The sequence below is a fragment of the Scyliorhinus torazame genome, chromosome X (genome assembly GCF_047496885.1).
Source record: "Scyliorhinus torazame isolate Kashiwa2021f chromosome X, sScyTor2.1, whole genome shotgun sequence".
NCBI classification, from domain to species: domain Eukaryota; kingdom Metazoa; phylum Chordata; class Chondrichthyes; order Carcharhiniformes; family Scyliorhinidae; genus Scyliorhinus; species Scyliorhinus torazame.
In genome coordinates, this window is record NC_092738.1 from 27,807,086 (window position 1) to 27,821,552 (window position 14,467).

The 14,467-nt window shown below is 44.0% G+C and overlaps 1 protein-coding gene across 2 annotated transcripts in view; it reads right to left on the minus strand.

Annotated features, from left to right (window-relative positions):
• ikzf4 (IKAROS family zinc finger 4) overlaps positions 1-14,467 on the minus strand; it is a 187,155-nt gene that overhangs the window by 89,014 nt on the left and 83,674 nt on the right. For both annotated transcript variants that reach the window (XM_072493859.1, XM_072493858.1), the window contains exon 2: positions 14,287-14,341. In XM_072493859.1, the coding sequence (XP_072349960.1) occupies positions 14,287-14,326 (40 nt within the window). In that variant the 5' untranslated portion in view covers positions 14,327-14,341. The remainder of the gene's footprint in view (positions 1-14,286; positions 14,342-14,467) is intronic.

Genomic DNA, 14,467 nt, shown 5'->3' on the forward strand with positions numbered 1-14,467 from the left:
GAGTATCCAATTATTTTTTCCAATTAAGGGGCAATTTAACATGGCCTACCCTGCACATCTTTGTGTTGTGGGGGTGAGACCCACGCAGACATGGGGAGAATATACAAACTCCACACAGACAGTGACCCGGGGCGGAAATCAAACCCGGTCCTCAGCACCGTGAGGCAGCAGTGCTAACCACTGCGTCACCCCCATTTTCTTGCTGTTTAATGGGAAATTGTACAGTTGTGTTAAGGGGTAATTGTAAACTGTTCCCCTTGTCCCCATTGACATGGTGTCCATGCTGGCCGCACCGGGGGGGGGGGGGTTTAACCCGTGCCTGCCTTTCTGTTTTCAGGACCAACAATCCCATTATTCTTCCAAGACTTCTTGAATAAAATGTCATATCTCTTGCATCAGCAGTTACTCATGTTCTAAATTTCCCCTCCAGCAATTTGTATTTGCCCCTCAACTAATTGTACATAGTTTGTTCTTTATATGTCCTTCTATTGTCTTTTATATAAATGCTAGCAAGCAGTCTGAAGGTCATTCAACCTATTAACTACTACTCTGCAATTGGAATATCTGCTGTTTTGCCTCTCTTTACACCTCAATTTCACTAAAATGTTGACTTATATTAATTTTTCTGATGCCTGTATGCACCCAAAACATTAATTTGACTTTCTACACGTACTGACTGATTTTTTGTGCTTTTAATTCCGGTCTCCAATATTTTCGGTTTTCATTCCTTCCCTCCCCTTTCCTGTTGAAATCTTTGAAGACAGTTCTGCAGTGCAGAAAACGTAATATTGTTCAGTTTAAACAGAACTATTAACACAATAGCACCGAACGGTTCCAGCTTTTCCGATGTCTGCTTTATCAGCAACAATACTGATCATGGGGTTCATGTGTCATGCAATTTGTACCCTGCTAGCTAAAGCTTGCTGGCAAATTTCCTTTGACCAATGTACAATATTTAATATTTGTCGGTTTCGATTGGTCAGTTTAAAGGATGCAGGTTTATTTGCTGGGTGGTGCTTGACGCAGACAGAGCGATATGGGATTGTGGACAGGGCTGGAGTGCTTGATGCACATGTGGCTGCCAATGGCTGGAGGAGAGCAAAAACAGCAAAGGCAAGGGGAGCTCAACAAAAGAAAGTTGTCCTGGCTGGCAAAATGGTTTTCCTGTGAGCGGTGGGATAGTGTTGGCAAGAATGGGGCGGGGTTGGCATGAGAGGGAGGGTGAGATGATGGAATTGGTGAAGCATGGCAAAATATCAAGGACAATTATTTGATACAAATGATTCAAAAGCTATACTTTGTGCTAAGAACAAAGATTCACTGAAAAAGTTTTAGAAAGTCTGCCAAGTGAATTAAAAGCACACATCAGAGTTCACTATCGACAAAAATGATAACGGACTATACCCTTCAGAGTTTCTAAACAGTCTAATTCCAACAGGCATGCCAACATACACACTTGACACAAGGAAAACAGTTATAATGTTGCTATGAAACTTGAATCCTAAACAAGGACATCATGAAACAAGATTGGTAGTTAGGAAACAGTTTTCTTCGATAATAGATACTGAAATTAAAACAGGCAAATTTCAAGGAAATAAGAGTGTTTATTCTTCAAATAATATAGAGCCCATCAGATGTAAACCTCCATTTACAACTCAGGAGAAAACAGCTCCCAATTCGTCTATCATATTTCTGACTGTAAACAAGTCCAGATTCCAAAGAAAATCTGTATTTATATTCCTAGACTGGTCTTTACACATGGACAGCTATACGTCGCTTTTCTCAACAGTGAGAAGTTTTGATTCTGTTAAAGTATCTGATGAAATAACTAGAAATCCTGCAATTAGAGAAGTATTGCTGCAATAAAGACCCTAATTTGACTGCAAACCTCGTGGGTCTCTGATGGTCCAGAAATAAAATACAGCTTCAGCTAAAATATGCAAGAAGTTCAATGGGACTGCAAAAGAGCACTCAGCTTCACAGCAGCTGGCCAAACAGTGCCAGTGGCAAATATGGCGCAGACTCGATGGGACAAATAGATTCTCTATGCTGTGCATTGATTTAGTTTTGATTTTTTTGTCCAACCTCTTGCTTGGCGGGGCCACAATAAAATTTTGTTCCTCACAAGGGGCCAATGAACAAATTTCATAAAGATAACATTTGGCACAACAATAAACTGAATTTCAAAAAATAAAGTTGAGGTATTACAAAAATAAAAATGCTCAGCAACAGTAAAGCAATGTCACAGCATTAATTTGAGAAGTTGAAGGGCAGTGTGGTGGCGCAGTGGTTAGCACTGCTGCCTCATGGTGCCAAGATCCCAGGTTCGATCCCGGCTCTGGGTCACTGTCCGTGTGGAGTTTGCACATTCTCCCCGTGTTTGCGTGGATTTCGCCCCCAAAACCCAAAGTTGTGCAGGGTAGGTGGATTGGCCACGCGAAATTGCCCCTTAATTGGAAAAAATTTCATAAATTGGGTACTAAAAAAGAAATTTGAGAAGTTGAAAAGAGTAACTGATAAAAATGACCAGGTGAGAAGGTTCAGTGTGTGTGTGTTCGGCTCACTCACGTCTCAGGGTGTTCACCCACTCACCCACTGAGAATGGGTGCAGTGTGTATATGCTGGTTTGGGGTGGTGAGAATGCATGTGAATCCGGTGCCTGGGAGTTAGGCTGCCTCACAGTTAGTCACACACATCCACACCCCTCAGTGCCGTACTTGCCTGTTGCTCCTTGCTCCCCATGCTGAAACCGAAAATGAAACCTTACCGGGTAACGTGTTGCTCATCTAATCACAGGCTGGTTGGTCCCTGCATTGGCTGTTGATAGGCTAACCAGTGAGAAACCAACCTGCCATTGGATGAGGCGGCTTGCAGTACTTAAGGTCTGTCCATGAAGATTTCAACGGCAGAGTCGAAAGGCGTGGCGGCCGGATCCAGTCCACAGGCCAGAGGTTGGAGAAGCCTTTTTTAGTGGCTGTTCTTTAAACCCAGTCACAGTACATGAGTAATTTAAAAAACAGCCACAGTCAATATCCGTGTATCAAGCCAATCCTGATACAATGCTCAAACTTTACCAGTTAAAGACTGGAGAGAGAAATAATTCAGACTTGAATAATTTCACATAATTAAGTTTGTGTATGACAGCTTTTAAGAAAAATATCAGTTAGGTATTCAAAATCAAGCAAGTCCTCTAATGCTCCCAAAATTAGTCGAGAGTTGTCTAAAGTCTCTTTGAAATAAGTTAGTTTTAATCTCTTGAAAAGAGTAAAAATCTGTTTCAATTTCAAGAAGCAATTTAATTATCGGCTCCCACAATACGAAATTGGAAAAGAACGCTGTTGTGCAGTATTGTAAATGTTATTTGTAAAAAAAAAAAAGATAAACTGACGTCTTAAAGCATTTTACAGCTAATGAAGTGCTTTTGAAGCTTTTAAAAATTATTTCACAAGACGTAGGCAATTTGTATTGCCCAAATCATGTTTCTCTCGGGGAAGGTGGTGGTGAGCTGCCTTCTTTAACTGCTTTAGTCCATCTGGTGTCGGTACACCCACAGTGCTGTTAGGGAGGGAGTTGCAAGATTTTGACCCAGCGACAGTGAAGGAACGGCCGATACATTTCCAAGTCAGGATGGTTGAGTGACTTGGAGGGAAACTTGAAGCTGGTGGTGTTCATATGTATCTGCTGTCCTTGTCCTTATCGATGGTAGAGGTTTGGAAGGTGCTGTCGAAGGAGTCATCGGGAGTTGCTGCAGTGCATCTTGTAGATGTTGCACACAGTGGCGACTCTGCTTCGGTGGTGAAGGATGGGGTGCCAAAGATATGCAGGTAAGGTGGATTGACCATGCTAAAGGGCCCCTTAATTGGAAAAAAAATGTTAATTTTTTAAAAAAAAGGTTTACTCACGTATTGACTTTTTTTGTGGGCAGGTCTCTCCTCCCTTGGGTGAAGAAGGCGGGGTATTCGGTGTATGCGATTTCAGACCATGCCCCACATTTTGTGGATTTGATACTGGAGTCAGGTCCCTCTCAGCGCCCGTCATGGAGATTGGATACGGAGTCATTGGCGGATAAAAAATTTTGCAAACACATGTGGGGCACCCCTTAAAGTGGTCATCATAGGGGAGATAATTTACAAAGCATACATGGAAAGGACTGCGAGAGTGGAGGAGCAGAGGCTGGTGGACTCCACCCTGGAGGTGGACCATCAGAGCTCACTTGCCCCAACCCTGGAGCGGCTTGCAAGTAGGAAGCTGCAGACACAAATTGAACTGCTACCAACGTGTAAGGCTGCGGGCCAGCTGCAACACGCGAGGCGGGCTTTTATGAACTTGGGTAGAAGGCCAGTCGCCTTTCTGCTCATCAGTTGAGGCAGCAGGCTGCTTCCCAGGTGATTGTGCAGATAAGGGATTAGGGTGGCAGTTTGGTTTCTGCTCCAAGGTCAACGCGGCTATTGAAACATTCTATCGGGATCTATATAGGTTGGAGCACGCGGAGGACAGTTCGGCCACGGTGGAGTTTTTGGATGGGTTATCCTTACCAGTGGTGGAGGGGGAGGGCAGGAGGAGTTTGAATCCCCATTGTGCCCAGAGGAAATTATTGAATGTATTGGGTTAATGCGATGGGCAAAGCTCCCGGCCCTGATGGATTCCCTATAGAGTGTTTTTAAAACATAAATTTCGCATTCCCAATTCATTTTTTCCAATTAAGGGGCAATTTAGCGTGGCCAATCCACCTACTCTGCACATCTTTGGGTTTTGGGGGCAAAACCCACGCAAACACGGGGAGAATGTGCAAACTCCACACGGACAGTGACCCAGAGCCGGGATCGAACCTGGGACCTCTGAGCCGTGAGGCAGCAGTGCTAACCATTGCACCACCGTGCTGCTCTCCCCCCATAGAGTTTTATAAGAGGTTCGCAAAACAGTTCATCCCATTAATACATGTTCAATGACTCCTTGTCCCGGTGCTCGTTGCCCATTACACTTGCGCATGTCTCCATCTTCCTGATCCCGAAGGAGGACAAGGACCCGACGGAGTGTGGGTCGTTTGGACCAATCTCGCGTTTGAATGTAGATGCTAAATTACTCGCAAAGGTCCTGGCACAGCGGGTTGAGCCCTGCCCCCCAGAGGTGATCTCAGAAGACCAAACAGGCTTCGTCAAGGATCAGCAATTATCACCAGTGCACTTCGGCTGTTAAATATTGTCCTTTCCCTACTCAAATGCCCGAACCAGAGGCGATTGTTTCCATGGATGCGGAAAAAGCATTTGTTAGGGTGGAGTGGGTCTCTCTCTTGAGATTTGGTTTTTGGCGACGGTTCATATCCTGGATTTGTTTACTGTATAGGGCCCCCACTGCTCGTGTGTGCACTAATGCCTTGAGATCAGGTTATTTTCCATCGAGTAGGGGTACGAGTCAGGGATGTCCACCGTCTCCACTTCTATTTGCTTTAGCAATTGAACCTCTGGCCATAGTGTTAAAATCTTCCAGTAGTTCGAAGGGGATAAATCGGGGAGGGAGCATACGGTATCCTTGCACACAGATGATCTTCTTCTTTATATTACGGACCCAGTTTTTACTATGGGTGAGATAATGAAGGGGCTTTGGTCCTGAGCTGGGTAGAAGTTGAATTTAGACAAGAGCACTTTCCGGTTAACTCCTCCCGGGAGGGCAGCCGATCTGGGGATGTTGCCTTTTCACCTGGTCAGATCTAGCTTTCCTTATCTGGGTATCCGGGAAGCCATGATGGGGCCTCGTTTCATAAATTAATTTAAGCTAGTCTGGTGAATGGGGTCAAATCGGACTTGCAGAAGTGGGATAATCTCCTCCTGTCCTTAGCGGGCAGGGTCCAGACTATTTAAATGAATGTTCTCCCGAGATTTTAAATTTCTTTTTCAGTGTCTCTCCACTTTTCTCCCAATTTCTTCTTTATCAGAGTTAATACATTAGTGTACTCTTTTATCTGGGTGGGCAAGACCCCTCGGGCATTCCTCCAGAGATAGACAGTCAGGCAGTTTAGTTTTACCCAATTTGTTATTCTATTATTGGGCTGCCAATATTGAGAAGTGCTGGGATGGCTTAGTAACCAGAGTTCTGCATGGGGGCAAATGGAAGTGGAGTTCTTGTAGGGACTCTAGTTTGGGTGCTTTAGTGACCTTCTCCCTTCCCTGCTCTCCTGTGAGATTTTCTTTGAATCCAGTGATGGTGTCCATCCTGATAATTTGGAAGCAGTTCAGACAGCATTTTAAATTTAGCTCCAAGGATTAAATTTGGCCCCTATTTGTAGTAATCATCTCTTTGCACCAGCGGGCTTAAGACTCTATGCTCAGGTCATGGGAGGGGAAGGGTTTGGAAAGGGTTCGTGGAGAGAAGGTTTGCCAGATTTGAGGAGATGTCAGAAAAATTTCAACTCCCTTTGTTTCAATATTTCATGATTCATGATTTTTTGCAGAAGGATCCATCCACCCTGTTGGAGAGGGTTTTATCTTTGGCTGGGACTGTTAAGAGGGGGGAGGGGGGGGGGGGGGGTATTTACGGCTAGATTCTATCAGCGGAGTCGGCTGCGTTGAATGAGGTCAAGGTGAAATTATAGAATCCCAAATTGCAGGAGGCTGCCATTTGGCCCATCGAGTCTGCACTGACCCACTGAAAGAGCACCTTACCTCAATCCACCCCCCTCGCAGCACACTTAACTTTTGGAGACGAAAGGGCAATTTAGCCCGACCAATTCACCTAACCAGCACGTCGTTGGACTGTGGGAAGAAACCGGAGCACCCGGAGGAAACCGGAGAACAGGGAGAACATGCAAACTCCATATCGACAGTCAATCAAGGCTGGAAGCGAACCTGGGTCCCTGGTACTGTGAAGTAGCAGTGCTAACCATCGTGCCACATGCCGAAATGGGGGTGGGGGGACTGGATCCCATGTTGACGTGGTGTGGAACAAGGAACGAGGTTCTTCGCAGGGTCAATTCCAAGTCCTCCTGTGCTCGGCTTCGCTTCATCCAGTTCAAGGTGATGCACAGGGCTCATCGGACTACGGTGAGGATGAGCAGGGTTTTTCAGGGGTGGATGACAGGTGTGAGCAGTGTTATTGGGGATGGTTAACGATAGACATTTGTTCTTGTTGTGTCCCAAATTATTAAGCTTTTGGGTCTACTTCTTCAACACCATGTCAGAGATACTTCATTTCAAACTGGAACCTTGTCCACTGGTGGCCATTATTGGGCTATCGGACTCACCAGTGCTGCAGACAGGGATGAAGGCGGATGTCCTCATATTTGCCTTGTTAATAGCCCAGAGACGGGTTCTGCTTGTGTGGATGTCTTTCTACTCTGCCCAGTGTCTCGGCCCGATTGGGTGACCTCATGGAATTCTTACATTTGGAGAAGGTTAAGTGCACCATGAGGGGGTCGGTAGGAGGGTTCTACGCAAGGTAGCAGCCAATCGTTTCCTTTTTGAAAGAAGTAGTCATCGCCAGTCGTAAGGGGGTTTTAGTTTAATATTGGGGGGGGGGGGGGTTATGGTTGGATGGGTTTTGATTATTGATTGTGCTCTTATTACAGTGTAGCTTGAAGCATGTTTTTATATTATATAATTGTTTTGTTAGAATGAAAACGTTTTCAATAAAAGTATTTTCAAAGATATATTCCTCCCCAAATCAACATCACCAAAAACATATTCTATGATCATTCATTAATTTGCTATTTGTAAAACTTTGCAAATTGGTCTACATAATAGTGTTTGCATGTCAAAAGTAAATTGATTGGGTGCAAAGTCTTTTGGGATGTCTTGATAATGTCTTACTGTGCTACATAAATATACCTTTTTTCCATTAAAAATACTATTAGATTAAACAGGGCTTGCTGACAATATCGAAAGTTATTCAGGTTGCTTAGCACTACTAACTAACACACCAATGCACAGTTCAAACTGTTGTTTGGGACCTCGGTACCAACTGTTTAACCAGCTCTCACTCTGATCTGTTATTGCTCGATACCAATTCTCTTTACAGTTTTTTCAGTCAGGTTTTCAGATGGCGATACTCAAGATTATTTTTTAAAACCATACAAAAGACGCAGTCTTCCATCACCTGTATTTTCTGTAAATGACATCACATTGAATCTTTCTACCTCGTCAGATCAAACTATAGATTTTAAAAGGTATAATTGTCACACAAAGTATTGACAGTAACAATTTTATTTTAAAAAAAGTTTATACCTACCTTCCCTATGTCAGGAATTGCCAAATATCAGTTTGCCAACATTGATACAATTGAGGAAAATTAATTCATGACCTGATCATGTACTGTCATACAATGACTATTTACTTTCTAATTTAAATTTCAGAAGAAATATGATTCTGCTGCTACAAACGAAAAGTACAAGGGTGAAGCAGAATCTGTTACTGTTTTTAACATGATACATTTCCCAAGAAAATCAATGAGAGATTATGGTGGGAAATGTCTGGTACTAAGTGCAAAGTATTCAGTTTGGAGTTGCTACAACAGAATCTGGAATGGTGTGTCTACATTCTTCAACAAGTTACAAAATCAAAGACATACAATGTTTGCAGCGACAGAAAATATAAAAACGGTCCCCTTTGATGCGCAAGAACAGGTTTGTGTGTTAATGTATGCAGCTTGCCAAACAAAAATATAATGGGGAAGTAGCAACAGAGTGCAGGCTGGTTTCCAGGAGTGTGAAGTAAGGGTATGCATCAATTCAAGGCTTCTTCAACTGAAACATTTGATGGAAATAGCAGGAGGTAGTCTCAACCTGGAAAAATGCTGAAATAGTACAGCTTGCCCATTCACTCGTCTCCGATAGTACAGGCAGCTGAGTGCCTGCCGTGCTCTTTCTCAAATCATCGTGCACACACAGAACAGTACAATCCCCATGTCAATATTGCAATCATGTATTGCATGTTAGTCATGTAGTCAATATCACAGCCTAATGATGCTCCATGGAGCACTTAGGCACAGGTTTGTTTCTCAAATTGCCAAGTGGCTTTGTTCACACAAGAGCCTCGACAGTGAGCGCCGCCATGCAAATTGAATAGTGAGCCGAGCAAGATGTCTCCACTAAGGATCAACATACGTACATGAAGTCAACACATGAAGCATTTTATCCAGTACAGTTTAGAATGTTTCTGCAAAGTTAAAAAGAAAACCAATTGGTCCAGATGACTGGAAGTTGAAGTCAAAACATGACAGGGAGAGAAAGGAGGGGTAGCATTACCAATGAAGGAGAACATTACAGTGCTACAGAGAGATGATGTCCAAGAGGGGCCACGTACAGAATCTATTTGGTTCGAGTAAAGGAACAATAGAGGCACCATTACACTACTGGGTGCATTCTGTAGTGGGAAAGAAACAAGTGTGCAAGGAAATTGCAAGAGGTGCAAGAATAATTTAATGAGAGGCTTTAATTGTCATAATATAGACTGTGATAGTGATAATGTAAAGGGCAGAAATGGAGATGAGTTTCTAGAGCAACGATTGGCACCCTAGGTAAGTGGGCTGCATGAGTAGCCATCCTTCATCTCAATGGGCCGTCCAGGCTGGTTGACTAACCATGATCTCATGAATAAGATTGAATATATTTAACACACATCGAATATTCCATAACGAGTTACAGAAAATTATTAATCATTCATTTAGAACCATCAACTTCAAATGATTAAAAATAAATATTTACACTGACGCAGAGGAAGCGCACTGCACACAACATTGATTGAGAGCCATCAGTCTGCACCTCACTTCACTTAAGTTTGCATCACTTCAGTCATGCTGGTGGGGAAAAAATTCCGCAAACGGAAATCAGTGGATGTGGCAACTCTGCACATGGTCTACAGCCAAAATGTCTCGTTGGGCGCACTCAGAACTCAGATGGGCCGTAGGTTTCCTACCACTGCTCTAGTGTATGTTCAGGAGAATCTTCTACACGTTTCCAGTCCAACAAGGAAGGAGGCATTGCTGCATCTGGTTCAGGGAATGAGGCAGGTCAAGTGGATCATATGTCAGGAGGGAAACATTTAGGGGGACAGTAAAAGACAAGAATCCAAAGCAAAAATAATGAATTGGGCAAGGGCCAACGTCAATGATTCAAGACTCAAGTCAAATGAATTCAAAGATTGGATGGCAAACTGGAAGGAACAATGGGCTGCCTTCAAAGAGGAGATAGTTTGGTTAGGGCAATCAAGGTACATTCCATCTGAGAGTACAAATCCAGAGCTCCCTGGATTACAAAAAAAAGATAGTGTAAGATGAAACAGAAAAGTGGTGCACATGACAGATTTTCTCAATCGTATTGTTCACCTGACAAGGTTGAATATAGAAGGTTCGGGGGGGGGAAATGAAAAAACAACTAGGAGCAGCAATGAGACAGTAGGAGATGGGTTTGGCAGCCAAGGGAATCCAGAAGTTTTTGACAGGCATATAAATAGTAAAAAGGTAGTAACAGGAGTGAGGCCAATTTAGGAACTAAAAGGGGAGGCATAGCTGTGGCATTAAATGGACTTCGCATTTGTCTTTACAGAAAGGGATGATACTGCCATGTCATAGTGCAAGAGGAAGTAGTTGAGACACAGCATGGGCTAAAATTAGAGAGGCTGGATGTATTTAACGTTGACAGGTCACCAGGACCGGATGAAATGCGTCCAAGGAAAGAGTGAAAACTGTGGAGATACTGGTCATAATCTTCCAGTCCTCCTTTTGGCGTGGTGCCAGAGAACTGGAATATTGCAAATCTTACACCCTTGCTCAAAAGAAAAGGGTGTTTGGGTAGGCCCAGCAGGTAGAGGCCAGTCAGTTTAACCTTGGTGGTAGAAAAGCTTTTACAAGCAATAATGTGGCTTATTTAAGGAAGCCTGTACAGATTTAACAGAAAAGTGTGAAGTTTAAAAAATATATTTTTTATCAATTATATAAAGAGAAAAACAGCACCAGGAAACATTCTTCACAAACCAGCCTCCAGACATTCAAGCACCTCCATCCCAGCACACTCACTCTGCCCACTTTTCTTTTTTGTTTAAATTTCCCTTTTCTTTTTTGGTTAAATTTGGAGTACCCAATTATTATTTTTTTCCAATTAACGGGCAATTTAACTTGGCCAATCCACCTACCCTGCACATCTTTGGGTTGTGGGGGCGAAACACATGCAGACACGGGGAGAATGTGCAAACTCCACACGGACAGTGACCCAGGGCCAGGATCGAACCCAGGTCCTCAGCGGCGTAGAGAGCAGTGCTACCCACTGTGCCACGTGCCGCCCTCCCTCAACTTTTTCTGGCCCTCTGCCCTCAACAACATTTCTGCTTCCAACAAGACCAAGCAATCCTCATGATCGGCCACCAATTCCTCCACCTTCTGGAGCAACGCAGTCTGCGTCTCCAGCCTCTGCTCCACTCGCTCTAGGGCAGCCCAGATCGGCTCGGTCACCCCAGCCAAGTCCCCCGAGGTCACCTTCCTCTGCTGCTGAAATTCAGCCGTCAAAAACTCCACTAGTTGCTCCGTTGACCGTGTGGGCAACGAAGCCACAGAGCTCTCTGCCATCCTTTTCACAGTCGCACCTCGCGAGTCCTCCTGGTCTGACTGTTGTCCTTTGTTTGTTGAAGTCCTTGTTTGGTAGTGCTTAGACATTCCCTACCGAAGGAGAATCACCAGCTCTCAGTGTTCCCATATTTTCCACCTGCGTAACACCCCCTCAAAATGTGCGAATCCCTACAGCGCAGGAGGGGGCCATTCAGCCCAATGACTCTCCACCAACGCTCCAAAAGAGCACTCGACCGAGGCCCACACCCCCGCTCTATCCCCTGAACCCCACGCATTGATCGTGACCAATCCACCTAACCTGGACTGTGGGAGGAAACCAGAGCACCCGGAGGAAACCCACGCAGACATGGGGAGAATGTTCAAACTCCACACAGTCACCCAATTCCGGGATCGAACCTGGGTCCTTGGCACTGAGAGGCAGCAGTGCTAATCACTGTACCACCATGCCTCCATAATATACACCATCTTGGTATATATTATTAATGACCTAAACTTGAGTGGACAGGGCACAATTCTGAAATTTGCAGGTAACACAAAGCTTGGAAGTATCGCAAGTAGGATAGTGAAAAACTTCGAAGACATAGACAGGGTGGTGGAATGAGTGGACAACTGGTCGACGAAATCTAACGCAGGAAAGAGTAAAGTGATCTAATTTGGTGGGAAGAACCAAGCTTCATTTGACTGCACCTTCCAAACCCTCGATCTCCATTACCTAAAAAGTCAAGGGCAGCAGATGCATGGGGACAACACTACGTGCAAATTGCTCTTCAATCCACACACCATCTTGACCTAGAACGACATTGTTGGTCCTTCACTGTCACGGAGTCAAAATCCTGGAACTCCCTCCCCACCAGCACTGTGGGTGTACATATACCACGTTGACTGCAGCAGGTCAGAAAAGATGGCTCACTACCAACACCTCCCCCAAGGCAATTAGGGAGGGCCATAAACGCTGGTACCTAAAGATAGATATATACGAATCCAAGTCATTTATATAAAAATTGTAAAATATTGAGGCCCCAGCACCGATTACCTGTGGCACATCATTCATCACACATTGCCACCAGAAAATGACCCACTTATGCCTACTGTTTCCCATTAGCTAGCCAATCTTCTATCCATGCCAATATGTTATCCCCTACACCATGAGCTTTTATTTTCCACAATAACCTTTGATGTGGCATCTTATCAAATACCTTCTGCAAATTGAAGTACAGTACATCCACCGGTTCCCCTTTATTCACTGCAAATGTGTTTCTTCAAAGAACTCCAATAAATTGGTTAAACATGGTTTCCTTTCACAAACCATGATGACTCTGCCTGAAGTGCCCTGCTACAACATCTTTAATAATGGCTTCTCACGTTTTCCTTATGACAGATGCTACGCTAACTGGCCTACATTTCCTGCTTTCAGTCTCCTTTCCATTTTGAATAGAGTTACATTTGCTATCTTCCAATCTAATGGAACCTTCTCTGAATGCATCGACTATCTCATTTGCCACTTTCAAGATCTTAAGGTGAGGTCTAGCCAAACCTGGGGACAACACCACTTTCCGGAGTTTTTCCTTCCCTCCCATTTCCTGATTTACAACGATTTCTGGGATATTACCAGTGTCCTCTATAGTGAAGATCAATGCAAAATACCTGTCCAATGCATCAGCCATTGCCCTACTTTCAATTATCAATTCTCCAGGCACACTTTCCATTGGACCAATACTCACTTTGGTCTTGCCAATAATGCCCACAGCCCATGGAAGAAATAAAATATAATTTTGGTAGGAATAACTAAGGCAAAGTAAAGGGTACAATTTTAAAGGAGTACAGGGCAAAGGGACTCCGGGGTACAAGTGCACAAATCACTGAAGGAGGCAAAACGGGTTGAGAAAGCTGTAATACAGCATACAGATCCTGGGATTTATACGTAGTGGCAGACAGTACAAAAGTGAGTTATGATAAACCGGCATAAAACACTGGTTCGGCCTCACCTGGAGTATAGTATTCAGTTCTGAGCACAACACTTTCGGAAAGATATGAAGGCATTGGAGTGAAGAAAGATTCAGCAGAATGGTTCCAGGGATGAAGAACTTCAGTTATGTGAATAGATTGGAGAAGCAGAGGTTGTTCTCCTTGAGAAAATTAAAGGGAACTTTGATGGAGGTGTTCCAAATCAGGAGGGGTCGGCGGCACGGTGGCGCAGTGGTTAGCACGATCCCAGCCCCGGGTCACTGTCTGTGTGGAGTTTGCACATTCTCCCAGTGTCTGCGTGGGTCTCACCCCCACAACCCAAAGATGTGCAGAGTAGGTGGATTGGCCACGCTAAATTGCCCTTTCATTGGAAATTGCCCCTTCATTGGAAAAAAAAAAGAATTGGGTACTCAATTTTTTTTTAAAATCACGAGGGAGAGCCTGTTCCTATTGGCAGAAGGATTGGGAATCAGAGGACACCAATTTAAGGTGATTGGCAACGGAAACAACAGCAACATGAGGGGGAACTTTTTTTTACTCAGTCAGTGGTTAGGATCTGGAATGCACTGCCTGAAGGTCTGACGGAAGCAGATTTAATTGTGGCTTTCAAAAGGGAATTGGATAACTATCCGAAGACAAATAAATTAAAGGGCTACAGAAAAATGACAGCGGAGTGGGACGAGCGGATTTGTTGTTGCAGGAAGCTGGTATGGACACGCTGCGCAGAATGGTCTCCTATGGTTCTACAATAAAAATAGACTTCTCCCTTACCTGAAATGTAACTACGACCATTGCAGTCTTCTATGTCCATTTTCAAAGTGCTGTGCTAGAAGTAAAAACAAAAACAAATATTACACACCTAATCCTCAGGTCTGTGGCGTTTTCAACTTTCATGTTTGAGGGACTGCTTGTATTCGCAGTAGCCGCACAAGTGTTAGAGAATTACCTTGCT